The sequence below is a fragment of the Ctenopharyngodon idella genome, chromosome 16 (genome assembly GCF_019924925.1).
Source record: "Ctenopharyngodon idella isolate HZGC_01 chromosome 16, HZGC01, whole genome shotgun sequence".
Taxonomy (NCBI): Eukaryota; Metazoa; Chordata; class Actinopteri; order Cypriniformes; family Xenocyprididae; genus Ctenopharyngodon; species Ctenopharyngodon idella.
In genome coordinates, this window is record NC_067235.1 from 30,231,619 (window position 1) to 30,259,040 (window position 27,422).

General features: G+C 35.8%; 2 protein-coding genes and 2 long non-coding RNA genes across 6 annotated transcripts in view; 1 reads left to right on the forward strand and 3 right to left on the reverse strand.

The window, feature by feature from the left end:
• Nucleotides 1–1,718, reverse strand: part of LOC127496886 (uncharacterized) — a 23,122-nt gene extending 21,404 nt beyond the window's left edge. Inside the window, exon 1 of the long non-coding RNA XR_007925386.1 lies at nt 458–1,718. This is a non-coding gene — a long non-coding RNA (uncharacterized LOC127496886). The remainder of the gene's footprint in view (nt 1–457) is intronic.
• Nucleotides 1–7,168, forward strand: part of rpz5 (rapunzel 5) — an 11,468-nt gene extending 4,300 nt beyond the window's left edge. For 2 of the 3 annotated variants that reach the window (XM_051864780.1, XM_051864779.1), the window contains exons 2-3: nt 2,682–2,744; nt 4,462–7,168. In XM_051864780.1, the coding sequence (XP_051720740.1) occupies nt 4,488–5,663 (1,176 nt within the window). In that variant the 5' untranslated portion in view covers nt 2,682–2,744; nt 4,462–4,487 and the 3' untranslated portion in view covers nt 5,664–7,168. Of the gene's footprint in view, nt 1–5; nt 175–2,681; nt 2,745–4,461 lie in introns of those variants that run through there. The other variant, XM_051864781.1, reaches the window with a different exon arrangement.
• Nucleotides 6,847–14,908, reverse strand: LOC127496885 (uncharacterized). Its single transcript, XR_007925385.1, has 2 exons — nt 10,728–14,908; nt 6,847–10,070 (listed from the first exon to the last, which is right to left on the reverse strand). It is a non-coding gene; the product is annotated as an uncharacterized LOC127496885 (long non-coding RNA).
• Nucleotides 14,909–25,470: 10,562 nt separating this feature from the next.
• On the reverse strand, nt 25,471–27,191 carry LOC127496729 (1-phosphatidylinositol phosphodiesterase-like). The gene is made up of 2 exons (XM_051864448.1): nt 27,012–27,191; nt 25,471–26,251 (listed from the first exon to the last, which is right to left on the reverse strand). The coding sequence occupies exons 1-2, from the start codon at nt 27,059–27,061 to the stop codon at nt 25,471–25,473; spliced, it is 831 nt and encodes a 276-aa protein (XP_051720408.1). The 5' UTR covers nt 27,062–27,191.
• Nucleotides 27,192–27,422: the final 231 nt, after the last annotated feature.

The following is a 27,422-nucleotide window of genomic DNA, read 5'->3' on the forward strand; positions in this document are numbered from 1 at the left end:
GTTCATAACAGAGCTAATTTGTTCTCTAAACGTCAGTACAATGACGCTTTCGTTGGTCTATGCGCCGTGGTTTCAGTTTTTGCTCATGAAAAGTTTTTTGGGCGTTTCTCTTCAGTCTGCTATCCGCCTGTGACATTTTCACCAGCTCGCGACATCGATATGTTTTAAACACGAGTGAGTTGCATAACTGATCGATTATTCAGGCAAAAAATGAACTTCTCTTCAATTTAATCGCATTTGTTATCGTTCTGAAGAACTGAGGGTTTGTTTTGCAGTGATCGGTGGGCTTCAGTCTAAATCAGGAAGTGTTTCTTCTTATGTCAACAATCATTGTATTAAGTTTTCCAGCCTGATATGTTAACTAAATCCTATCTTAAGGGAATGTGTCGGTAGAAATGTGGTTATGAACTACTAAATCTGTATCCTGAGGGAAAAAAACAAGAACTGATTAACTTACCTTTCCGTCAGCTTCGTGCAGGTACGGGTCAACGTAGAGTCAGTTGGTTGTTATCGCAAAATAAACTGCGACAGGGGTCTCTTATCTTCCTAAAGCCGTTTATTTTGCGAAAATGACCAACTGTCATTATGGCTGTACATTGTCACACATATTATATAGGCCTACCACTACTGCTTAGCAAATAAATAAACAAATACACATTAAATATTACATTTATATTATATAATTAAGTTCAGATTTTTTGTAAAGACCACTTAAGGCGCCATTAGAAATCAAAATGGACGAGCATATGAACAACGGATATTATGCGAAAATATTTGACCGCCCGCTGTGATTGGTCAATCAGAATCAAGCATTCAATGTCGCGTCTTTAACGTAGTTAAATCACAAGCCTGAAGACCATGAATCGATCCTAGTTTTATCAGATTGTTTATTTTGTCTCATAGGTATGCAAATGTTCTTGTAACATATTTTCAGCTACATTAACTATAGCTCAAATTGTAAACAAAAAAAAGGTGTAATTGGAATGGTGCTATTTTGAATTGTAACCCACAGGACATCTGAATTTTCATATGTGTGTTAAGAGTTCAAGTGAGGTTATAAGCTAATGGCCCCACTTAGTGTATTAAATTAGTCAGTCATTTTGTATGGTCCATGCATGTCAACAAATCTTTACCATTTTCAACATTTCAAATATGCATACAAGTCTATTTTGGTTTGTAAGTGGTGAACATAATTGCTTGAATTAGTGATATCTTGTAACACTGGAATTTTGTAGCTACTGCCCAGTCAAAAAGAGCATAATGTGGGTGTCTGGAGAGAAGCTGACATGGTGTTTTCCTTGTCTTGTTTCCATGGTTACTGCTGAGGTGCTTTGGAAAAAAGGTTCTTGCTCAGCTAGTTGAACTACCCTGCTAATTATTTCCACACCTGTGTTGGCACTAGCCAGAAATGTTAGTGGAAAATTGTCAGTGGTTTTGCTGGATATTATCGTACCATTTTATGATACATCAAAAACTTTTATTCAGACATCTTTATGTAAGAGAATAGCGTATCAGCATTCTGTTTATTTAATGTTAGCCAAAGGTTTAATTTTTCCACATTTTCAAATAATGTTAAAGACATTAAAATGATTAAACAAAATGTCTTTTGTTTTGTAAAACAATTCATAGCACAAGGCTTACGATCACAAGACATTAAAGGGTTAGTTCACCCAAAAATAAAAATAATGTCATTTATTACTCACCCTCATGCCGTTCCACACCCGTAAGACCTTCGTTCATCTTCAGAACACAAATTAAGATATTTTTGTTGAAATCCGATGACTCAGTGAGGCCTCCATAGCCAGCAATGACGCTTCCTCTCTCAAGATCCATTAATGTACTAAAAACATATTTAAATCAGTTCATGTGAGTACAGTGGTTCAATATTAATATTATAAAGCGACTAGAATATTTTTGGTGCGCCAAAAAAAACAAAATAACGACTTATATAGTGATGGCCGATTTCATAACACTGCTTCATTAAGCTTCGGAGCGTTATGAATCTTTTGTGTCGAATCATGATTCGGATCGCGTGTCAAACCGCCAAACTGCTGAAATCACGTGACTCTGGCGCTCCGAACCGCTGATTCGACACGCTGTCATTGAAATGTCATTGCTGGCTATGTAGGCCTCACTGAGCCATCGGATTTCAACAAAAATATCTTAATTTGCGTTCCGAAGATGAACGAAGGTCTTACGGGTGTGGAACAGCATGAGGGTGAGTAATAAATGACATTATTTTCATTTTTGGGTGAACTAACCCTTTAAGTCAGTCAAGTAGGTGCAAACTTTGGACTGGTATTGCATATGACCTTGCAGGAAGTTATAATATGACCTAACACAGTACTTAAACACTTAAACAAAAAGAGTGTTGCATCATTAACATTTGGAAAAGGGGAAATCCACTTGAACTGTTTCCAATTGAAATGGTTGTCCTCTATTGTTGCATATTACATACTGTGTGACTAAGTGTTCTTACATTATTTGCCGATTCTTTTAGTGCATGTTTGAATTGAATGAATGATTCAGGCCCATGTCTTTTTATGTAAGTGTAGGTGTGGTTGTCAGAACAAGCGAGCCTCTTTTAGCATGTGTACATACACCTGGTGTGTATTGTTGAGGTATTGTTGCTGTTTTAATGGTTTGTATAACACATTTCTCATTTCCTTTATCTTTTTTAGAGCAAGCCCACCCTGATTCACACTGACCACTCATAGGTTGAGAGGAAACGAAGACTGACACATGTAAGTTTCTTTACATATAACAGTCTCAGGAGACAAAGTCCCTTATTTACTAAAGGTTTGCATGTATAAAATTGTGCAAACTGGATAGCATGTGCACAGCTTAGTCTTTCAAATGAGAAAATAGTGTGTTTTGTCTGTCTGTGCAAATTAAGTGCAAAATAAAATGTGGTGTTTAACAGAAACCATTAAATAGCAAATGCAAATTTAATCTTTACATTTATTTTCAAAAATGATGTGAGCAAATGAATACAAATGAATGACATTTATGTGATTCATGTTGTGTGTAATGGCTGCTGTCATTGTGACAAAACTGAGAATATGTAGACCTGCACAATTCTGTTGTATTGCTGAGAATGCACAAATGTGATATGAAATAATTTCTTTTGAAAAGCGATTGTTTTATTCAAAATTACACTTCCTTTCAAAAGTTTGGGAATGATTTTTTTTATGTGTATGGAAGAGTCTCTTATGCTCACCAAGGCTGCATTTATTTAATCAAAAACACACTAAAAACATTAAAGGGTTAGTTCACCCATTAATTACTCACCTTCATGTCTTTCAAAACCTGTAAGACTTTAGTTCATCTTTGGAACATAAATGAAGATCTTTTTGATGAAATCTGAGAGCTTTCTGTCCCTATATTGACAGCTACGCAACTACCACTTTCAAGCCCCAGAAAGGTAGTAAATTACATAAAATAATCCATGTCACTCCAGTGGTTTACCCTCCATTTTATGAAGCGAAGTGAGTGCTTTGTTTGTGCAAAAAAATAATTTACCACTTTATTTCCAAAATATTAATCTCCAATGCGCATTCGCGAGAACACCACAACACAATGCATGCATGTTGTGTTACATGAATGTGTGTTGGAGATTAATATTTTGTAAATAAAGTTGTAGTAAATTATGTTTTTTCCGCTAACAAAGTGCTCGCATCGCTTCTTAAAATTGAGGTTAAACCACTGGAGTCACATGGATTACTTTAATGATGTCTTTATTACCTTTCTGGGCCTTGAAAATGGTAGTTGTGTAGGCTGTCAATGGAAGGACAGAACGCTCTCAGATTTCATTAATAGATCTTCATTTGTGTTTCGAAGATAAACAAAAGTCTTACGGGTTAGAAACAACACAAGGGTGAATAAATGATGACAGAATTTTCATTTTTGTGTGAAATAACCCTTTAATATTGTAATATTATTACAATTTAAAATAACTGTTTTCTATTTGAATAAATTTTAAAATGTAAATTATTCCTGTGATTAAAAAAAAATCTTACTGACCCCAAACTTTTGAATGGCAGTGTACATTTAGAACACAAAATCATAACTATACTTTATACACCGTTGTCATATTCAAACTTTAAATACTACAGTGAAGTGTTTAAATGGGTTTGAAATTTAAGATAAAAAAGATTTTATTTCTGTAAAAATCCATCATGCTTTATTATGTAAAGTTGCATTTTTTTTGCATATTGTCCTCCACTTCACAATTGTTTTAAAACTTTTTTTGATGGTTCACTGCATGGGTAACATTTGGTAATAAGCCTCCTTTAAGTATAGGTGTGGTATGTGCAGGTATTTTTGTAGTAAATCACCCACAATATGGACATGAAGCATCAAATTTATTAGATTGCACAAGCAAATAAGTTAGCTTAAACTATAACATACTAAAATTAAATGGTCTTATTTCTAATTATGAACTAATCTAATTTTACACAGAGACATTTTGCAATTGAAACTGAAAGATGGCCGAGCAGCTGCAGAAACTTGTTGCACAGAAGAAGGATGTTGTCGAGACCGCGATGGAAATGTTTGAGCAGGGTGCAGAAGTGTTGGCCAGCATCGCTGGAGATCTGTTCCCTGTGTTCTCCATCGCAGCTCCGATTGTCAAGCTGGCGCTGGATAACGTGGAAAGCAAAGAGGCTGAATACATGAAGGAGCAGTTCCAGAAGGTGCGAGAGCGCCTGGAAGTCGTTTCTGAAGAGGTCCAGCAGATAAACCAGGAGATCAAGAAGAGCGGGGTAGATGCCACCTACTTCTCAGTGGAGGAGAATCTAACCAACCAATTCCGCAAATTCATGGACGTCCTGAATGCGAAACCCAAATTCAGAGAGGTCCGTAAGAAAACATTCCTGGAACACTTCAACAGGACAGGGGGTGACAAAAACTTGCACACTCTGTATAATGCCGTAACAGGAGATAACTTCTCAGGAGAGTCTGTTCTGGAAATCACTCTGAATTACGAGCAAAAGAGCCGCAGAGCGGTGGAGGAGTTCTGCGCTATGCTTAAGAAATTGTTCTGCATCGGTTTGATCGCCTTGCTGGGACAGGCGGCATTGAAAGGCGATGACGATGAAGAGAAGTTGCTTCAAGATTGGAGCGAGAAAATGCAAGTGGTCCAGTCTAAAATGAACGTCGTGATTGAAGACTGCATCAACAGCTTTCCGGCGCAGGCAGAGCTGGACTCCAAACGCATAGTGAGAGACCAAAGCGACAAAAGCAACCAGCAACTGGCCGACATGCTGGTGGAGCACCTGAAAAAGAAATACGACTGGGTGTGCTGGTCAGTCCGCATCTTTAACTCGCCCACAGGGCTGTTCACCAACAAGAAAGACTTCCAGGGTTTGACGGGAAAGAGTCGCTTTCTGGTGCCTTCGTCGGATGACAAGCTAAATGTTGTGGTCTCCTACAGCGCCTCACCTGAACCCGTCGATAAAGCCAGGATACAGAGCCTGGTCATGGAGCAGAAGAAGATCACGATGACGCCGATGGCTGAACTGCTTTTTGACACAATCCCTCTCTGTGTGGTCCACACAGTCAAGACCTCATGCAAAGATTTGGGCTTCTCCAGCAGCTTCTCTGATGAGCTGCACTACTTTGAAGAGTTCAAGAACTTTTATGTCTTTCTTCATTCGGCTTAAACAAGGCAGGGAATTAGAAATACTATTATTGACAGCTAAACAGATGTTGTATGATATGTTCACACCATGATATTCCATTAAACTACCATAATTAGAGTGTTTAACCTCTCTAAGGTTATGACTTTAATGACCAAAATGTACTCTATGCTTTTTTTTCATCTTTTTTTCCTAGTATTGCTTTTATCTATGCTTGTTTTAAAGTTACAAATGAACACTTTTAATATATCGAATTTGTTTTAAATACCAAATTTGTGTTTTTACTCCCTTATTAGTGTATACTGGGTGATGGTAGCCTATCATTTAGGCTGGTGACACAAGTAGAGTAATCTCAGATGGCATGCCAACAGACCGTCCACATTCCCTGATTGTATGCAAAATGTTTGCACAAATGTGTTTAAAAGTTATGAACACTTTGAGGATGAACTAATTACTAGTTTTGACAAAGTTCACCTCGTTTATAGCTTTACATCTTTGACAAAAACACTTCTAGGTATCTAGATATTATCTAGATTTTTTGTTTTCTTTTAAAATATTTTATTGTAAGTTTTTAACAATGTACAAAGCAAGGAGCACAAACAAAGCAATAACACTGGAAATAATGAATGAATAGCAAAATAAATGAAATAAAATAAAGAACAAAAATGTGGGCTAACATAAGCAGTAAGCAAAGCATAGAAAAAACTGAAAATTTGTTTTGTTTTTCTGAAATAATCAGTACTTTTTAGATTTAAATGTACAGAACTTCTGATTGCTAAATCTATATATATATATACACATACATACATACATATAATCTTGGCTATAAGTTGCAAAGTGAACCACACTCTTACAAAGACTTTTATAATGTTAAAAAAGATTTCTATTTTTAAATAAATGGTGTTAATTTGAAATTTCAATTCATCAAAGAATCCACAAAAAAAAAAAAGTTTAAAAAGCACAACTGTTTTCAACATTGATAATAATAAGAAAAATCTTAAGCACCAAATCAGCATATTAGAATGATTTCTGAAGGATCACGTGACACTAATTCAGCTTTGCCTTCACAGGAAATAAATTTTTTTTAAAATCTATTCAAGTAAAAAAAAAACAGTTATTTTAAATTGTAATCATATTTCACAATATTACTGTATGTTGATCAAATAAATGAGGCATTGGTGAGCATAAGAGACTTCTTGCAAAAAAACTTTTGAATGGTAGTGTATGTTTGAATGATAAATAATCTCAGCTTCTTCATTTTAGTGTAGAACAGCAATAACATTCCTGTAGTCAAATAAAATGTCAAATGACATGAAATCAAAATGTTATACATTTACTTCATTGTTGGATGATTCCAAATGAAACTATCAAAGTAAAATGGGTCGTGTTTACTTTGGTATCTGCAACAATCAAAAAAAAAAACAAAGTCTGCATCTGGTTGAGAGCACACTTATTGCTGACATGATGTAGTATACAACCTACATTTTTCTTCTGATATTGTTTAATAAACAATCCATCAATCAGTCTAACATTTTTTTGTATTTGTGTCTTTGTGTTTAACATCCTCACTGTTCAAGCTTTCATGGTAGAGATACAGAATCCCCCCACCACCACATTATTGGATTTGGACACTTCAAAGATTCTGTTACACACTGTTTCTGATGAAATCTGATAACGTGAGCTCTCACAGATAGTGAAAACATTTCCATACATACATCTGTTCTGCACTTCTTACAGTCTTTGGAAGGCCGCACTATACTGATGTTACTCAAACATTATGCTCAAGGTTTTTTCTGAACTAAACACCAGGAAATGTTTTGTGGATTATATAAGCCTTTGATGTGCTATTATTGTTTTACACACATCCATTTAAATATTTGATAAGTTTGAAAGCCTCCCATACACTGATATGTCAAGCAGTTAAAATTTATCCAATAGAATGATCATGACTTTTGCATATATGCATACTGAACAGTGACTGGTATCGTCTTCCTTGCATATACTGAACTATTTATAGCAATCTTTACACTGTACAGTGACTCTCAGTGATTCTCGTGTGCAGCTGACTGATGATGTGAAACAATGTGGCATTTAATTTACACAGAGCTAAGGCTGAAATGCAAGCTTACTGAAAATGTCAGCACTATTCTTTTGCTCTCTTGCAAGCATTGATATTTCCTTTATAAAATGCCAGTCCAGTTCAATTGTATCAGTTGTTATACATGGGACAAATTATGATTAATACTTCAATTTTTTTGTATTGTGGGAATCGTCTTTTAGACAACAAATTAGTCTTTGCTGGACAGTTGTGATGTTGTACGTCCTGCTTTCAACTTCATGTTTCACTGGGTGTAGAAATAGATTTACTGTGAAACACCCATCAAACCCTGTAATTATGCAGAGGAGCCACAAACGGATCTATTATTATCTCAGGATTTGTCCCACCCTATGGCAGTGGTCAAAAACAAACCTAGAATAGAAAACAAAAATGCCAACTCTGCTTATAGATGAGTGTTATAAAATGTTATAAAATACATAATAAATTAATAATTGTGAAGCAAATCATGGCAAAGCATAAGCATGAACATATTTAACAAATTCACACTTTAAAATTAGAAACTGAAGTAGAGCTTCAATCAAGGCAATAATTATGCTAATCTAGCCAAAGTACTAGCTACTATGCACACTGAATTGTTGACGTCTCCTCGCTCAGAAGACCTCGGCAAAACTACTTCATCACTGGTCACGGAGGAAGACATCTGTGGTGTTTCACTACATCTCCTTGTCATCTCGTCACATCTGGAGAGAGTAAATTCTGTACCAGATGGAGCATCTTGTGTCAGTAATATTATAGCCAACAGCCTTTAGTTTACGTCACAGCCCAGCAAAACCACACTTCATCGTCACTTCCTGTTTGATGCTGCCGCACTGTTTGAGTTGCCAAACTAGAGTCAGTCCAGTTGATTCCTAATTGCCTATATTTCTTTTTAAAAAAGATCTCCACCCAAACTCGCTTCTCCCCTTTTCGTGAGACAGAACGCGGCGCTGTGGTCATCTGAGACTCTATCGTCTGTCACGTCCATGCTACCTCAGCTAAAGGTAAGGTGCACATTCACTGCTTTCCTGGTGCCTGTGTTCTCGATGTTGCTGCGCAGGTACCCGCGATCCTGAATGGTGACGAGAGCATCGGAGCTGTAGTGCTGCACGCAGGGGTGAACGACATCAGGCTGTGGCAGATGGAGATTCTGAGGCAGGATTTCAGGAGCCTGATCGAGACAGTACGGAGCACATCACCCGCGACGAGGATCATCGTGTCCGGACCGCTTCCAATGTACCGACGAGGACATGAAAGGTTCAGTAGATTATTTGCTTTAAATGAATGGTTAATGTCATGGTCTAATGAACAGAAGCTGCTCTTTGTAAATAATTGAAATCTTTTCTGGAAGTGGCCTAGGCTCTTCCGTGCTGATGGCCTGCACCCCAGCAGAATCGATGCAGATCTTCTGTCGGACAACATCTCCAAGATGCTACGCACCGTATGACTAGCTAGTCAAACCTCAAATCACAGTCTTTGTTCTACCCACTTAATTGATAGAAATGTGAGTGTAGTATAGTCTATTGAAACTGTTTATTCCCCGAATAGTGAGGTCAAACAATTTATCTATAGGATCTAGAAAAATCTCAAAATTTCTGAACAACAACCATTTCTAAAGCTTTGGCTCCTAAACATTTGATCGCTAACACCTAAGGCGGCTATTGTAAATGAAATGATCACAGATAATTGTTTTGATGTAATTTGCCTTACTGAAACCTGGCTTAAACCAAATGATTATTTTGGTTTTAATGAGTCTAGTCTACCAGGCTAATGTTATAAGCACAAGCCCTGTCTGATTGGACATGGCGGCGGTGTTGCAACTATCTATAGAGACATTCTTAAGGCAGGAACACACCAAGCCGACGCCGACGAAATAGTGGCGATGAAAGCAGACTGCGGGGTTGACTCACGTCGGCAGTGTCTGGGTCCAAAGTTGCCCTGACACACCAAACCGACGCTCGACAGTCGACGGCCAAGTAGCACGTCTATTCTGCGCATGCATAAGATGAAATGCCTTTCCATACCAGCAGGTGGCAGTAGCTGAACAGCCAATCAAAATGATCAGATGGCCCGACAGACCGACGAGCTCCGACGCCGATTCAACATGTCCAATCGGCCGAAAAAAAAGCTGACGAGGACCAACTTCAGCTGACGGTGCAGAACACACTGAGAAAACTTAGTTGGCCGACTGTCGGCTTGGTGTGTTCCTGCCTTTAATGTTACTCAGAAAACAGAACATGGGTTTAATTCATTTGAAGTGCTTGTGCTAAATGTTACACTTTCAGATATAAGAAAAAAGTCCCTACTATCTCTTGTTTTGGCTACCATATATAGACCTCCAGGGCCTTATGTTGATTTACTAAAATAGTTTGCTGATTTTTCTGGCCTGCAGCCCAGCAGAATCGGAGCGGATCTTTTGTCGGACAACATCTTCAAGATGCTACGAACTGTATGACTAGTAAGTCAAATCTCAAATCACAGTCCGTGTACCTACTTAATTGATAGAAATGTGAGTGTAGTACAGTCTATTGAAACTGTGTCTATTCCCCGAATAGTGAGGTCAAACAATAAATCTATTGGATCTAGAAAAAATCTGACCGTGATTAAAGCAGAAAATCTCAAAATTTCTGAACAAAAACAATTTCTAAAGCTAGGGCTCCTAAACATTAGATCACCAACACCTAAGGCAATTATTGTAAATGAAATGATCACAGATAATAGTTTTGATGTAATTTGCCTTACTGAAACCTGGCTTAAACCAAATGATTATTTTGGTCTTGATGAGTCTACTCCACCAGGCTAATGTTATAAGCATGAGCCCCGTCTGATTGGTCGTAGCGGCGGTGTTGCAACTATCTATAGAGAGATTCTTAACGTTACTTAGAAAACAAACTACAGGTTTAATTCATTTGAAATTCTCGTGCTAACCTTTACACTCTCAGATATAAATAAAAAGTCGCTACTATCTCTTGCTTTGGCTACTGTTTATAGACCTCCAGGGCCTTATGTTGTTTTCCTAAAACAGTTTGCTTATTTTTCTCTCAGACCTACTGGTCAACATAAATAAAGCACTGACTGTTGGAGATTTTAACATTCATGTAGACAATACAAATGATGCGCTTATAGATTTACTAAATTCCTTTGGGGTCAAGCAAAATGTCACTAGACCCACTCAACGTTTTAATCATAGACTAGATTTAATTATATCACATGGATCCAATCATACTGATATAGAAATTCTACTGCAAAGTGATGATGTCACTGATCACTACCTTGTAATGTGCATACTGCATACTGCTGATATTTGGCATATTGAACCGTGTTATCGACTAGGTAGAACAATTCTCCCGACAACTATAGACAGATTCACAAATAACCTGCCTGATCTGTCTCAGCTGCTCAGTGTACCCAAACACACAAATGAACTTGAGGAAATGAGGGCACTATTTTCTCTAGTACATTAGAAACTGTTACACCCATCAGATTAAAAAAGGTACAACAGTATTACCCATGCTATCAAGAGCGAAACGCGTAATCTAGAGCAAAAATGGAGACAAACTCGTTTAGAGGTCTTTAGAATGCGTGGAAAGACAGCACTTCCCGTTATAAAAAGGCTCTAAAAGCAGCCAAGTCCAAGCATCTCCACAAACTCATAGAAAATAACCAAAACAATCTAAGGTTCTTGTTTAGTACAGTGGCTAGATTAACAAGTAAACAGACATCAGTGGAACAAAATATTCCATTAGTAGTAATGACTTTTAGTAGTAATTTCTTCACTGAGAAAATCGAAAGCATCAGAAATACAATTGTAAATGTACAACCTTTGACAGTGTTTTATGATTCAGCCTCACTTATCACCCCTCAAGAACAGTTGCAGTGCTTTACAACTATAGGACAGGAAGAGCTAAATAAACTTATCACAGCATCTAAACCAACAACATATTTATTAGATCCAATACCCACTAAACTGCTGAAAGAGTTGTTACCTGTTGCAGGAGAGCTTCTTCTCAATATTATTAACCATTCAAGCTGGCAGTTATTAAGCCTCTCATTAAGAAACCACAATTAGATATAAATGTATTAGCAAATTACAGACCCATTTCAAATCTTCCATTTATGTCTAAAATATTAGAAAAAGTTGTGTTGGCCCAATTATACTCCTTCTTGCAAAAAAATGATTTTTATGAAAAATTTCAGTCAGGATTCAGGCCTCATCACAGCACAGAAACTGCGCTTGTTAAAATTACAAATTTCTTACTTCTAGCTTCTGACCAAGGCTGTATCTCAATACTAGTGTTACTTGATCTCAGTGCTGCGTTCGACACTATAGATCATAAAATACTCTTGGATCGACTACAATATTACACTGGTATTCAGGGACAGGCACTAAGGTGGTTTTGATCATACCTATCAGACCGTTACAATTTTGTATATTTAAATGGGGAAAAAATCGAAGATCAGTAAATTATGGAGTGCAGCAAGGATCTGTGTTAGGCCCTCTGCTATTTTATATTATGAGAAAACATGGAAAAAATTTCCACTTCTATGCCGATGATTTTCTTCTATTAAATTCAGATAAGACTGAGGTACTACTTATTGGACCAGAAACCTGTTCACAGAATCTCTTTTAGACTACAATTTGCATTTAGAAAGATGTACTGTTACTTCATCCTCTACAGTTAAAGACCTAGGTGTTATATTAGACAGCAACTTGTCCTTTGAAAATTCATATGTTACAAAAACAGCCTTCTACCACCTCAGAAACATTGCTAAGCTACAGAACATTTTATCTGTTTCTGATGCAGAAAAGTTAGTTCATGCATTCATTACCTCTAGACTAGATTACTGTAATGCATTACTAGCTGGTTGTCCTGCATCCTCAATAAACAAGCTACAATTAGTCCAAAATGCAGATGCTAGAGTTCTTACTAGGTCAAGAAAATATGATCATATAAAACCAATTTTATCATCTCTACTGTTTGAGAGAAAGGACCACAGGTGCTTAGGAGGTTATAGTTCTCACCCTGGAGCTTCGGTCAGGACGCAGGACAGGAGGCAGGAATCAGTTTGAACAGTTTACTGAACTTTCTTCAGCAGCACAGACATACATTAGAAAGCAACGTTGCCACATTTTTACAATACAGGTGCAGATTTGGATGCAGTAGTTGCCACTCAGCTTATGGAGATGGAGATGGTAGGTTTACATTATAATCATGAGCATGTTGGGTGTGTGGTTTTCTCAAATGGACGCACACAATTATTAATAATTAACCCAAACACTGCATCGCGACTTCTGGAACAGACTTCCCGTGGCGCAGCTGTTTTTGTCATACATATTTCTCGTACGCAATCACTTCCAGCACATCTACTAATGGCCACTAGGTGGCGCTTTTGCGCTACCTTTGTAACATCTACACTGGTTACCTATTAAGTTCCGTATCAATTATAAAGTTCTGCTACTGACCTATAAGGCCCTAAATGGTTTAGCTCCTGTGTATTTAACCAATCTTCTATCGCCCTACAATCCATCACGCTCTTTAAGATCACAAAACTGGACTTCTGGTTGTACCTAGGATATCTAAGTCCACTAAAGGAGGGAGAGCATTTTCACATTTGGCTCCTAAACTCTGGAATAGCCTTCCTGATAATGTTCGGGGCTCAGACTCACACACCCAGTTTAAATCTAGCATCTCTTTAGCCAAGCGTTCACATAATGCATCTCATATCCTTGTACTCATATCAGATCAAATGCACATGACTATCTTTGCTTAATGTTATGAACAGCAGCTACGCTAATTATTCTCCATTTGCTTTGCTTTTCTGTTTTATCTCGGGATGCCCATCCCGAGGTGACTAGAGAGTACATCAGCTCCAGTTTGGATTCAGCCTCTTATGAAGACTTCAGATGCCTCAACACCTGTGAAGAGATGACCCCAACCCCTGCGAGGAATTCAGATGATGCAAACTCTGGATCAACATGCATCATTCCAAATTTTGCTATAATCATTGTGTTAACATGTATTCATTACTTCCATGAGCTCATTGTTTCTACCTTAAAATAATAAATTAATACATGGTTAGCTAACTGCGTGATTTGTGTATGTACATTTCTGAAATTACATAATTCGGACACAGTCACCTTTGACAACAGATTACTCTAAATTGAAATGTTGACATACATTTTCTGTAAAGCTGCTTTGAAACGATATTGTGAAAAGTACTATACAAATAAATGTGAATTTAATTGAATTTAACTTGACAGCCAAGTACCACAGACAAAAGCTATGAAGACACTTTCAAAATCAATAAATACAGTACATTTCCTTCACCAACCAACTGATGGTGGTTTGGAGAGGAAATAAAGTGCAACTGAAGACACACCAACAAACACTTGCAATTGCTTGTCAGAAATAAGTGCTATACATAATTTAGACAGGGATATTCTCATTCTATAGTGCACTTTATTTGACAAAATAAAAATAAAATAATAATAATAATTAAAAAGAATGTTTACTAATATGTTAGGCATAATTTTAGTGAACAACTATCTTCTAAGTGAGCATCCAAACAGCCATTAAACCTCATAAGTGACAGATCTGGAACACTCTAGATAGGCAGCAACTCCATGCAGCACACAAATAGCGTTCTCTGTACTCGACTCACAACTGATCAGTAGAATTTAACATTAGCATGCTGCTAAGCTATCGACGATATTCTCTGGTGGTAAGCATAAAAATACGTAGCCCACACACAAAAATCGGGCAAAATAGTCCATTTTAATAGGATTAAACTAATGACTTTGTACTTTTTCGTACCGAATGGAATGTAAATACTTATAATCAACTTTATATTTCTCTTACCTTGTACAACGTTGAGTGAGCTCATGTGCATGGGGTTTCCTTCGTTGTGAAAAATACATGTGATGCTGCCTTAAAATCTGGCAAAAATTATACCTTTTGTTCTGTGAAGACATGTATGATGCCTTAAAATGCTGCCTACTGCCTACATTAGTAGCTCAGAAGTTGTTATAACAGACCTACAGTTTTGTACAGTGTTTATCTAAAATTAATTTTTGTATTGTTCCTCGTGGTGAAAAATTTGTGACATTTAAGAGTTTTATTGACTAATACTTAAGTTATGAATTGGCCAATAAAAAATATTTAATGTTTTAAAGACTTCACATAGTGTCTGATAACGTATATGTGAAAGTTATATTTTAAATTTTGACCAGTTTTTGAAAGATTTTTATCAAGATAAAGAACTTGCTGTCAACCCTGCTGCCAGTATTTTATTGTAAAATTTACAGTTTTTTAGTTACAGTGTATGATGCCTTAAAATGCTGTCTACATAGGTAGCTCAGAAGGTTTTAGGACAGAGTTGCAGTTTTTTACATCTCTCTGTTTGTTTAAAATGAATTTGAGTACTGTTCCTCATGGTTAAAAATATGTGACATCTAATTTTTTTTACATTTCATTTTTTTCTTCAAATTGCTTTCACTTCTCAGCTAAAGGGTATGTGGGATCTCAGAGGGACTTTCGGCTCACTGGTTTATTTCTGTGCAGTCTTGCATCATTATGGAGGCTTAGTAAGGGTGACTTGCTTGTTTTCAGGCTTTACTGCAATTCCAAACAGTCATACTGTTTAGCTCCATTGGCAAGGGGCCTCAATATGACCTCTAGCAAAAGAACGGCATCAGTATAAAAAATTATGTTTGGATTTTATTTTAATCAAGTAAGTGAGGTAATATGGAATCTGTCATTTTTAAATAAAAATTTACCTATTAGCAGAGTTCTCTCCTCTAGAAATGTGCCCAACCAATCACAAAGAAAGCGTCTGCTCTGCTCAACCTCGGGAAGAGCATGAACTTAGTCTCCTAGTAAATAGCTTAAGAGATTCTTTTAATCAGACCAAAATGACTTTTCCATGAATATGATTTGGCCACAGTGCCTCACATTGAGTCCGGCCCCATCAGGTGACCTCAGGAACGCAGAAAAACATCACGTGCATCAGGACGGTTTCGCGTGAGATGCAAAAATACATTGTGCAGCCATTTATCGTCTCAATGTTACCTTAGTTCTTACTTAATGCAGTCTCCATTGAAATAATTTCATTTTGGACCAATTTCACCCTGAAAAAGATGTTATTAGGTGAGTGGCTCCAATAGCACACAAGCTCACACAACAGGATTGGATGCAGATGTAGAAAATCCTCAAGATGCTGAGGTTCTTCCTGGTCTAATAAACTGAATATAGAAAGGATAAATGTCTACATAGAGAATAAACTAGGCTTTCTTGAGAGGAACCTGTGGCTCTTGTTCAGAAGATCAGGAAGTGACCAAAATCAAGAGGTGATATAGCATGTGCTTGAAAATAAGCAATAAGATTTGGCATTTAATTGAAAAATGTCAGTGGTCTTCATTAATTTTACACTGGAATATCAATTTCAAAGTCAGTAGGCCCAAAGTATAACTTATCCATCCAACACATTCTTAAAACCACAGTTCACATAAAATGAAAATGCGGGCATTATTTACACATTCTCATGTCATTCCTAACAGAAATTTTAATAGTTGTGAAAATATAGAGACAAGTAATAGGCCGCTGGGCACCAAAACATATATATATATAAAACATTTTTTTCCCTCATTAGGCAATTTAAAAAGTGCAATATGTAAACTTGGCAAATTCATACTTATTGATCAAATTTATATTATATTACCCGAACATTCTCGTACCTTTGAAACTTTTAAAACCTTTGTCTATAATTGCTGTCTTTCCAAGTACTGATGTTTGGCACCAATGACAGAAGCTGATTCTGATTAACCGAAAGGAAAATGGCCTATAAAATAAGCAAAGAAAAACAAATAGTTTCTGGATTCAAGCCTTCAACAGCTTAAAATCCATCTGGATTATAAATAACAAGATCACAGAGCACACAGACGATCTAAATCATCAAGAAATGTAGAAGCATCAGACAGCTGTAAATGAACTGAACATGGAAACCATGTCACAGCAAGAAGAAATGCATTTCTATCATGACAACTCTCTGAAGATTTTTAGCATGGTAATGGATATAAAAATATTCATGTATTTGGTCTTGGCAGAATAGATCTGCTACTCTGCTGCTGTTTATTATTGCTGTTGTAGATTATTATTAGAGAAAGTACAGGAATTACTACTGCCAATACATGCGCTGATACGCTGCTGTGCGTATTTAAGACAAAACTTTACTGCTGCACAAATAGCATATATATAAATTAGCCATAGCAGATCTATACAGGTGGAGGGTTTCAGAGGAAAGCGTGCTGCAAACTGCTATAGTAAGATAACCAGCCATTTAAATGTTGGGCAGCATGCTCACTGCAACATGAACCAATCAGCTAGAGCCAAGTAGTTAATGCTGTGAATATTATCAGTTTGCATTAGAGACCCATCAGCCAGCGCCATCTAGAGTTTCATGACAAAACTGGGCATTTGTATGCATATGAAATCACTCAATTCTGAAGCTCTGACTCTTGCTGATGATTTCAGCTGCTTTTAATTAGTGAATCTTCTGCAAGGAACAAAAGTGGCAGCCAGTGATTCAGCACCACTGTAATCCACAGACATAACTGTGGTAGGAAATCTAAAAACAGCTTCCTTGATACCTTTGTTTATTCCTGGTCAAGACATCTGACATCCCAGTGACAGAAAAAAATGTAAACGAGAGGAAGCAAAGTTATGTTTTCATGCCTCTTACATTATTTCACAGTCTTCTCACAAAAATAATGCAACTCAGTTCAATATTCTTTTTTGTCTTTATTTAGTAACAAGTCTCGTAATAAGAAGGACAGTCAGACAATTATTATAGCAAAAAAAAAAAACGTGTCAATTTATTTTTTGGTGCTATATAGAATAAGGTGCTAATGAAAAGTAGGCATTGAGATTATAGAAAGGACAGACAATTATTGTAGCAAAAACAAATGTGTCCCATTTATTTTTTGGTGCTATATAGAATAAGGTGCTCATGATAAGTAGACGCTGAGATTATAAAATCAAACTTACAAGAACTGATTTGCTTTTGGCATATTAATCTTGTCAATGTCAAAAGTGGTAGCAAATAAAGTCAAATGTAAGCCCAGCCATGAAGGAATGCTTACATTTACACACCATAAAATAGATCTTTTATATGTGGTGAAATAGCTTTTCAATTTCGATATTTTGGGTTTCGAGCGCTTATGGGGCAAGTGTTCATGGTGAAAGGTCTTCTTACCTTTGATAACATTTAGCTTGAGGTTCTTTATAGTAGCCTTGGCACAGCTATGTACCATCTCTTAATGGAAATGATTTGCATAACACTTCAGCGTATTAACACCACCTGCTGGTGGAATCGTGCAAATAGATACAGAGAGATAATTCAGATCAAGTCATTGCTGTTCTGAATGTTTTGTATCTTTGCATAAGCAAAAGGGATTGCATTTTGATATCCTCAAAAATGAGAAATGATTGAGACACTATTTTTTCACCACATTCAGACTCAATACTCTCAAGGTAGATTTTCAAAGAAAAGTTGAACTGTGTACTTAGGACAGAACCATTTGTCTTAAACATCAGATTGGGATGAAAACCTGCACCATCTAAGGTCAGTTTTGAAAGGTGACAAATGTAAACTTGTAATTATCTTAAACTTAATACAAAAAGGAACAAATATATATATAAAAAGGGGTGATGCCAAAGTTCTTATGTCATTTATTTCAAAAAGTACCCCTTATTTTCTAGAAGTAACCAAATGTTTAAGGAAAACACTTTAGAAGAATAAACATGTATCAAGGTATAATCTGCTTTAAATCATCTCAGTACTATACTGAGAGGCGGTGTATATACTGTTTATATTTGTTGCTTTGTATGTTCTCTCTCTATCATGCAGGAACGGCAGTGACGTCTTCCAGGAGCGGCTTGTAAAGTTCTGGATCCTACAAAAGCACAAACAAACATGAACACACAGAGCAGCTCTCAGAATCTGTCATGATCACAGTGGATTTGACTGATTGTTTGATGTGATTGTGGTGATGATACAGTACCTTTGCATCTTCATCCTTCTTGCACAAAGCTTTCCCAGTCAAAACACAGAAACTGATCGTCACACAGAGCTGAAGGACCGACAACACTATCATCATGATATCTAGTCCTCTGACGATCATCTAGAGGTGGGTAAAGATCAGTGTCACTTGAGGAAAGAAATAGTCAATAAGGTCTATAAGAAATACAGTCAAAACACCAGCTCTAATCCAATTTGAAATATAATTAATTCAATAATAATTCATTCAACAACCCAGAGTAATATTGCTCTGAATTGTAAATATAATCCTATGTATATATATATATATATATATATATATATATTTTTTTTTTTTTTTATTTTAATTTTTTTTAATATATTATCTCACTTTAAGTACAGCTAATTACTTTTTCAAAAGATTAAATTAATTAGTAGCTTGTCAAATTACAAGCTTTCCCAAGACTGGAATTTTGATCTTACACCATTTAATAAATAAATAAATATAGTAATTACCCGAATGAGATGTCCGTATTGCATGCAGATCTCTATTCTTCTCATCTCTGCAGGGGAAGGAGTTGCAGGGTTATCGTAAGACGAATAATATTCGTTGTTGCAGTATAAGTAAGTTCCCTTTGCCACGTCCACTGAATACAGCACAACAGCTGTGATAGCCATTGCACCGCTGACGACGTTCAGAATCATTGCAATAACCAGCTGTAAAACACAAACAATATAAACTGGTGATGCTCAAAAGAATTTTTCAAAACCAGAACAGTCCAAAAACACAGATAAAATGTATGATATGACTTTGATAAACACTTACCAGACAAGGACTGGGAAACTTAGCTCCAAGAATAGTCACGATTCCAGCTACAATGACCTAGAAGGCAAACAAATAAAAAGTGCTGTGCATTCAAAAATAGTCATTCAAATGAAAGGTAGAAATTAGGTTTAGTGATCCACTGGATCTATGGGTCAACACCCAAACCTTAATTTATTACCAGAATCTAAGTTCTTCATAAATAAAAGAAAATGGCATTTTTAAACAATGATTTGAACATGTTTTCAATTACAATAAAAATTAATTTTGATGCTTTTGTGCCACTGACTCAGGTGGTGTAAATAAAAACATCTTATTAAAAACTTAAAGCTGCAGTCCGTAACTTTTTTTGGTTAAAAATTATTCAAAATAAATTTTTGAGCAAGTACATAACCAGCCAGTATTCAAAACTATCTCCTTACCTTAGCCTGATTCACAACGGTAAGCTTTAATCACCATTGGTAGCGTGATTTATTGTAATGCTTTTTTTTTTCCTCAGTAAATTGTGTTTTTCTTTTGAAGTAAAAAAGAGCCTTGTCACTGCAACTTTTTTATCTGTGCTAGATTATGGTGATCTTTTTTAAATGAATGCTTCTTCTTCATGTCTTCAAATGGTGGACACGGTTTATCATGCTTCTCTGAGGTTCATTACTAACTGTAGAGCCATGATGCATCATTGTGATTTGTATTCAGGAGTGGAATGGCCTTCTCTGGCCACTAGGAGGCAGGGACATTGGTACACTTTTATTTTCAAGGCTATGCTTGGATTAATGCCTCCATACATTTGTATTTTAATCAAACAGGGCAGTGTTGATTCTTACTCCCTGCGATCAAACGATCAGTTGCTGCTCTCTGTTCCTTTTGCCCGCACTGAGTTGGGGAAGAAAGCCTTTGTCCACTCGGATCCTTTTGCTTGGAACATGTTGCAGAAGGACTGGAAACTGACTGAGCACTTGTCCTTAAACGCTTTTAAAACTAAGCTGAAAGCAATAGAGACTGCCTCAATAATGTGCAATTGTTTTTCATAACCTGTGTTATTTTAATGTTTCTTGTATGTTTATAATTGTATAAATGTTTAGAATTTCACTCCCTTGAAAAAGAGGTTTTTAATCTCAATCTCTCCTGGTCAAATAAAGGTTAAATAAAAAAATAAATAAAAATGGTCAGAACAAAAGTGGCAGATTTGTTACTTGTTCAGATTACATTTTCTGGTGAAAATTCTTATTTTGGTCATACTTCCAAGACTACAATCTGTGATTCCGAAGTACAGTATCCACCAGTGCGGTGACTCACAGGCAACAGTACACATACACCTCAAAACATTAGATTCATCTGCGCCGAGGAGCTGTGCCGATAATTCTGCAAATAACTGCAATTGCAGGTTTCAAACAGAGATGGCGACAAAGAGGTAAAACTTACGGACTGCACCTTTAAAGGATTAGTTCACTTTCAAATGAAAGTTAGCCCAAGCTTTACTCACCCTCAAGCCATCCTAGGTGTATATGACTTTCTTCTTTCTGATGAACACTCTCTGAGATATTTTAATAAATATACTGATGCATCCGAGCTTTATAATGGCAGTGAACGAGACCCACGAGTATGAGCTGCTGAAAGTGCATCCATCCATCATAAACATACTCCACACGGCTCCGGGGGTTTAATAAAGGCCGTCTTATGCGAAGCGATGCGTTTGTGTAAAAAAAAAAAAAAACTATATTTAACAAGTTATGAAGTAAAATATCTAGCTTCCGCTAGACTGCCTTCTGTATTCAAGTTATGAAAAAAGTGTAAATTGGTGTTGCGTCAGTTACACTTTTTCCGTAAGCTGAATAGGGAAGGCGAAGGACGTAGCGTAAGATTTTCTAACTGCAAGTGTTTTACACTTTCTTCATACATTGAATACGGAAGGCGGTATATTTCACTTTATAACTTGTTAAAACTTTTTTTTTTTTTTTTACACATCACTTTGCTTCAGAAGGCCTTTATTAACCCCCCAAAGCCGTGTGGAGTACACGTTTATGATGGATGGAGACACTTTCAGCAGCTCATACTTGTGACCCCTGTTCACTGCCATTATAAAGCTTGGATGCGTCAGTATTATTTATTAAAATAGTGTGTTCATCAGAAAGAAGAAAGTCATATACACCTAGGATGGCTTGAGGGTGAGTAAAGCTTGGGCTAATTTTCATTTGAAAGTGAACTAATCCTTTAAGTATTAAAAAATATTAAATAAAACATTTGTATTTCTTAAAATATTAAGTTATTGCTTTCAAAAATTGTTTATATTTGAAAAATACCAAATATGTGTGCATGTATTTTTGAGTTAAAAAAATATGTTTGAAAATTTGCAAAGATGTGTATACTCGCATGTAAGGAAAGTATTTTAGACATTCTTAATTAAATCAAATGCATTTCAAAACACATGACAAATCGAACAGAAGTATACACATGCATTTTAAAATGCATTTCTCCTTTCATCTCAAACATTATTTGTTACAAAGTCATTTATTTTTTCAATGTACCTACTAACTTTACTACACACGACATGATTTACATAGGAATAAGCAAAATAATTCTTACCACACCACCGATCCAATAACCAGCCTCACTATCTACAATGATGCTCCATATCCAAACGCTTTGAAGTAAAATCCCAAACACAATATTGATGACTCCAACTATTATCTGCATAGTCTATGGAATAAAAAGTAAACAATTTTGTTTGCACACCTCAAAATTTTAAAAACACCTTTACATGCAAAAGTCTTGAAATGAAAATATTAAAAAGATGTTTAATTGTTTAATATTGTTTAATTCACCCCAAAAGCTGTGTGGATGTTCGTCAGCTTTCCTTTCAAATTCTGAGATACGAAACACACCGGACTGCAGCACAGAGAAGCCAGAATCTGACACAGTACGGGCCATTTGCTCTTTGGGTTTGAGGAGACGGTGATGACCGTCAAACCCTCACCCTGAGACACTGTCAGAGACATGCTGAAGACGGAGGTGATGGACTTCCCACAGGAGATAGAGACCAAACTTCCTGTGTAAAGACAAGCAAATTATCATTCTAGTACATCATATTTAGTATCAATACATCAATTCAAATAAAGCGTTAGAGGAGACACTAATGAAGCTTGTTCACCCAAAAGGCACCTTAAAGTCTTGACACGGTTCTTGCACAGGACAAAAAGATACAATTGAGTTAACAAATAATGAAATATCAGGGCATGTTGTCACAATAGGCCATTTAAGGATAAGTGTCATAATGTTTTTTTTATTGTTGACACTTTTTTTAAAAACATATCTGTTTTACTTAAAGGGATAGTTCACCCAAAAATTAAAATTCTGTCAACATTCACTCACCCTCAAGTTGTTCCAAACCTGCATGAGTTTCTTTCTTCTGCTGAACACAAAAGAAGATATTCTGAAGAATATGGGTAACCAAACAGTTGATGGTCCCCACTGACTTCATAGTATGGAAAAAATATATCCATCAATACCCAAATCAACTGTTTGGTTACTGACATTCTTCAAAATATCTTCTTTGGAAGAAAAAACTTATACAGGTTTGGAACAACTTGAGGGTGAGTAGCTAAATTATTAAAATTTAAATTTTGGGTGAACTGTCCCTTTAAAATTTAAACAGGAAAACAATTATGTTATAACAAAAATGGAACGGGTAACCACAATTCGTCCAACAAAATTTTCAATTAATAAACTGTATTCAGTTTTGTCCTGCAAGAGACAAAAAGAAAAATCTAACTGGACTTTTGAATCCAAATGTGCCAACTTGCCCTAATCTTAATAGAAATCACAGTCAAGGACATTTTGAACACTTTGGTTCTCCTTCCCAAACAAATTCTAAAATATATTTGATTATTGACATGGTTGTAGTTTGTTTATAGACCAGAATTGGAACTGCGTGCGAACATCTACTTCCAGCGTGACGCAGAATTTATACTTTTTAATCAGAGAGCTCTCAAGAAACAACTCAGACTTACCCTGTGACTAACAGTCCAAAGTGCAGGAACTAGATTTTAGGGAAATGTCGAAATTTGGGGAAATTTAACTAGAAGTTCGACAGCATAAATGAACTCTGCAAAGCTGGTCTAAAACAGCAATGTCGGTGAATCGGTGAGTCGGATATTATAAATGAATCTTCTGAACCAGTTCACAAAACTGGGCTTGCGTCTCAATGTGCATACTATCCATGCTATTAGTATGTGACATTAGTAAAATTCAATACTGTTTAGGGCGGGTAGAGTGGGTAGTATGCACAATGGGATGCAGGGCGATAGTGTACAGCCAGAGATTCATTCACGAATCAAACTGAAAATGTTCGAGCGGTTCCCAGAACAGTCACTCCCTGAACCGAGAACCGTCTCCTCCAGACAGTCTTCCAAATAAGTTGAGTCGTTTGTTGCATTTTATTTTAACACAAGAACAAAAAGACTTTCATCCAATAGATGTACATTAATTGTAGCATTGTTTAATGTGAATACAAATTATATTTAGGTTCAAACTGACTTTATGTTTTGATGCAACATGGGATGTCATGGACCATGTGATGATACGATTACCTAAGCGAATCACTGAAACAATTTTGTGAACCGGTTCTTTAAAATGAACAGTTCGAAAGGAACGAGTCAAGTACAGAAAACCTCGTTTTTCCGTCGTAAGGCGGAGCTGTTTTCCTGGCAGTGTTGTTAAACATAAATGCTCTTGTTTTTACAGTAACACTGATGGTATAATCACAATGTCGGTAATAACAAAACAAAAAAAGGTCTTATATGAATTAAGGACCCTTCAGCTCAAGCTTCTGTGTGGAAGCCTTAACTTTTTCCCTGATTACATATTATCAAATATTTATCTGATGGTTCTGTTCTGCCTTAACACTTTTATTTCGACAAAAGCCGACTTGGATGTGATACAAGCCACCTTGTGGTGGAATTATGCAAACCTCGTAGTCCTTTGATTTTTATTGGCACCCATCTTAATTTAAGTTAAAGAAAGATGAAGTTCATTGATTTATATGTCCCTAAAAACATGAGAAATATGAACAAATAAAACAGATGTTCCAGGGTTATTATCGTTATCTATAACTAAAATATTTTTGTTAGTTGAAGTGAATGAAAAACATAAATATTAGATTTAAAACTTTAAACAAAAATTTAAACTGAAACTGAAAAAAGTTTAAGATGAGGCACTAAAATTAACTAAAAAACTAAAACTGAACAAACTAAAACTGAAATAAAAATAAATTAAAGCTTATTAGTAAAAATCATATTTTTAAAAAAAATGACAAAAGCACTAAACATTAAACTAAAATTAAAATAAAAGCTAATTCAAATATTAATAAAAAAGTATAATAGTATATAAATAATAAGAATAAAATAAATAAACTAAGACTGGGCAGTTCTCTAGTCTGTTCAACACAGTAGACGGTAGAAAATCATGAAAGCCGGTGATGCTAAAGTCATTTATTTCAAAATGCAGCTCAAAAGTTCCCTTTTTTCTAAAAAAAATACAATTAGATTTAAAGTAAAAAGTAAAAATAAGGCTTGATGATTATGGTATAATAGATGGTGACATCACTTCAGTAATGAGTGGACAAAATTAATGAGAGACAAAAAGCCATTCCATTACAAGAGAAAAAAAAATTAAGTATGATTATTTTGTGTGTGTACACTAGTATCTTGTCTAGCATGCAGGACCAGCATCATTTGTGATTACAAAAACCATAAACAAACATGAATATCTCTGGTTTGAAGAAAGAATCAGTCAGAGCATTCATGTCTTGATAACTACAGACTGAAACATCTACTTATTGAATTCAATGATCTTTCTAATCAAATCCAAGCCTGGAAAGTCCATGGCTATAACCCCAAAACAAGGCTTGGATTGGGATTCTTAGATTCGTTATTGAGATAATTATATAGCCAGGGGTTGATTTCACTTGCCACACTTTTGGGGGTATTTAATAGCCTGACTTTAGGCCAGCCTGTGCCACTTGAATAGTTTAGAACAACTTTATCAGCTCTATTATGTTCGTCTGTAGCCTCAGTCAGATGCATAATAATCTTTTGTATCTTTGTTTCAACATCAGTTACTATATAGTCATTATGTTCATCGGTTTCAAATAGAGGGATACCCAGCTCAAAGCTGTTTTTCTGAACAAATACAATCTTTCCTCTTACTTGACCAATTTTTGGTATTTCATCTGCAACCCAGCTAATGTCATTTTCAATCACATTTTCAACTAAACCTGGAACTTTGTTCTTAAGAAGAAAAAAAACAGGCTTAACTCTGACCAACACTGTCTCAGTTTTATATTTAGATAAAAATGTCTTAATTGTGTTGAAAACATCAGGAAAGGTTGTATGTTGGGAAACCGGTCCATGCATAATTCTTAATCCAAAGCCAGACACCCTCAAGTCGAAGTATCGTATCCCGGCATTTAACTGGTCCTGTAGTGACCATGCCTGACATTCTGCTGCCGGTCCTCCATGAAGGGCCAAGGAGTCATGGGTACCAGGAATAGTGATGTCAGAAATTAACTTTTCTTCATCCAGATTTTTCATCCAACCAATTTCATTTTCAGGGACATTGAGTGTCGCCCGATCATTAAATGTCTCTTGTTGAATACTCTTGTGCAGTCTGTGGATCAAAATCAGAATATCAAGTCAACAATACTTGACACAAGTTCTTCATATCAGATTTCACATACAAATCAGTTGTGTGTGTGTGGGCTCTACCCAACTGGTAGAACATGGTGCTACTGTAGCAACAGCAAGGTCATGGGTTAAATTCACAGGATGTGTATTTATCAACAAAATGTATAGCTTGAATGCACTGAAAGTTTCTGTGGATAAATGTCTGCCAAATGAGCAAATGCAATGGGAAATAACAGGCTTCAGGTAAGAGTCAAAAAGGAATGACAGAAGGAGAATTTCTGACATCAGTGGCGCACAATGAAATTTTCTGTGCCAGTCTCTCCATTACTTACAGGTATAGGACAAAATGCATTTATTAATAATTGTTAATTTTAATTTCACCATTTACTGATACATTATTAAAATCTTGTTAACATTAGTTAATGCACTGTGAGCTAACATGAACAAACAATGAACAACTGTATTTTCATTAACTAACGTTAACGAAGATTATTAAATACAGTAACAAATGTATTGCTCATGGTTAGTTCATGTTAGTTAATACATTAATGTTTAACTAATAAACCTTAATGTAAAGTGTTACCAAAATATCTTTAAATTAAATTCCTTATTAATCCTGTGTGGTGATCAGTGTGCAAGTATCAAATAACATTACCATTGTTGTAGTTTTCTTTCTTAATCATCCAAACCCCAATAACTTACCTAATTTTGGCAAATAAAAATGATTTTTTTTTTTAACTCACAGCAGTATCAAGACAAAGATAATTTTGCCAGGAACTCCCATTTTCTTCATTGTCTGAGGAGAATAAAACAATACATTAGTACACAACGTTACAAAGAGGTTTAATGCGGTGCAGAGGTGACATGAATGTATTTATACAGGAGTTATAGCTGAATTATGATCAAATGTTTTTTTTTTTTTTTTTTTTTTTTTTTTACAAATGTTACATTTTAACAGATAAAATGAAAATTGCAAAATACGCCTATCTATACTTTTCATGGCTTTAAATTTAAGTCTACATTAAATATAGCTGATCTTTTTAAATAATTGTTAAAAAAAAAAAGATAAAATAATAAAACAATACCTCACAATTCTTGATGGACATCCAGAAACAAGTGTCGATCACAACAGCGTTTAGTTCTGGTACAGGTAG

Coding starts and splice junctions, on each gene's coding strand:
- LOC127496729 (XM_051864448.1), bottom strand. CDS start 27,061: ATGAAGAAAATGGGAGTTCCTGGCAAAATTATCTTTGTCTTGATACTG. Junction 26,252..27,011: donor ATCTTTGTCTTGATACTGCT/GTGAGTTAAAAA, acceptor TTTGATCCACAG/ACTGCACAAGAGTATTCAAC.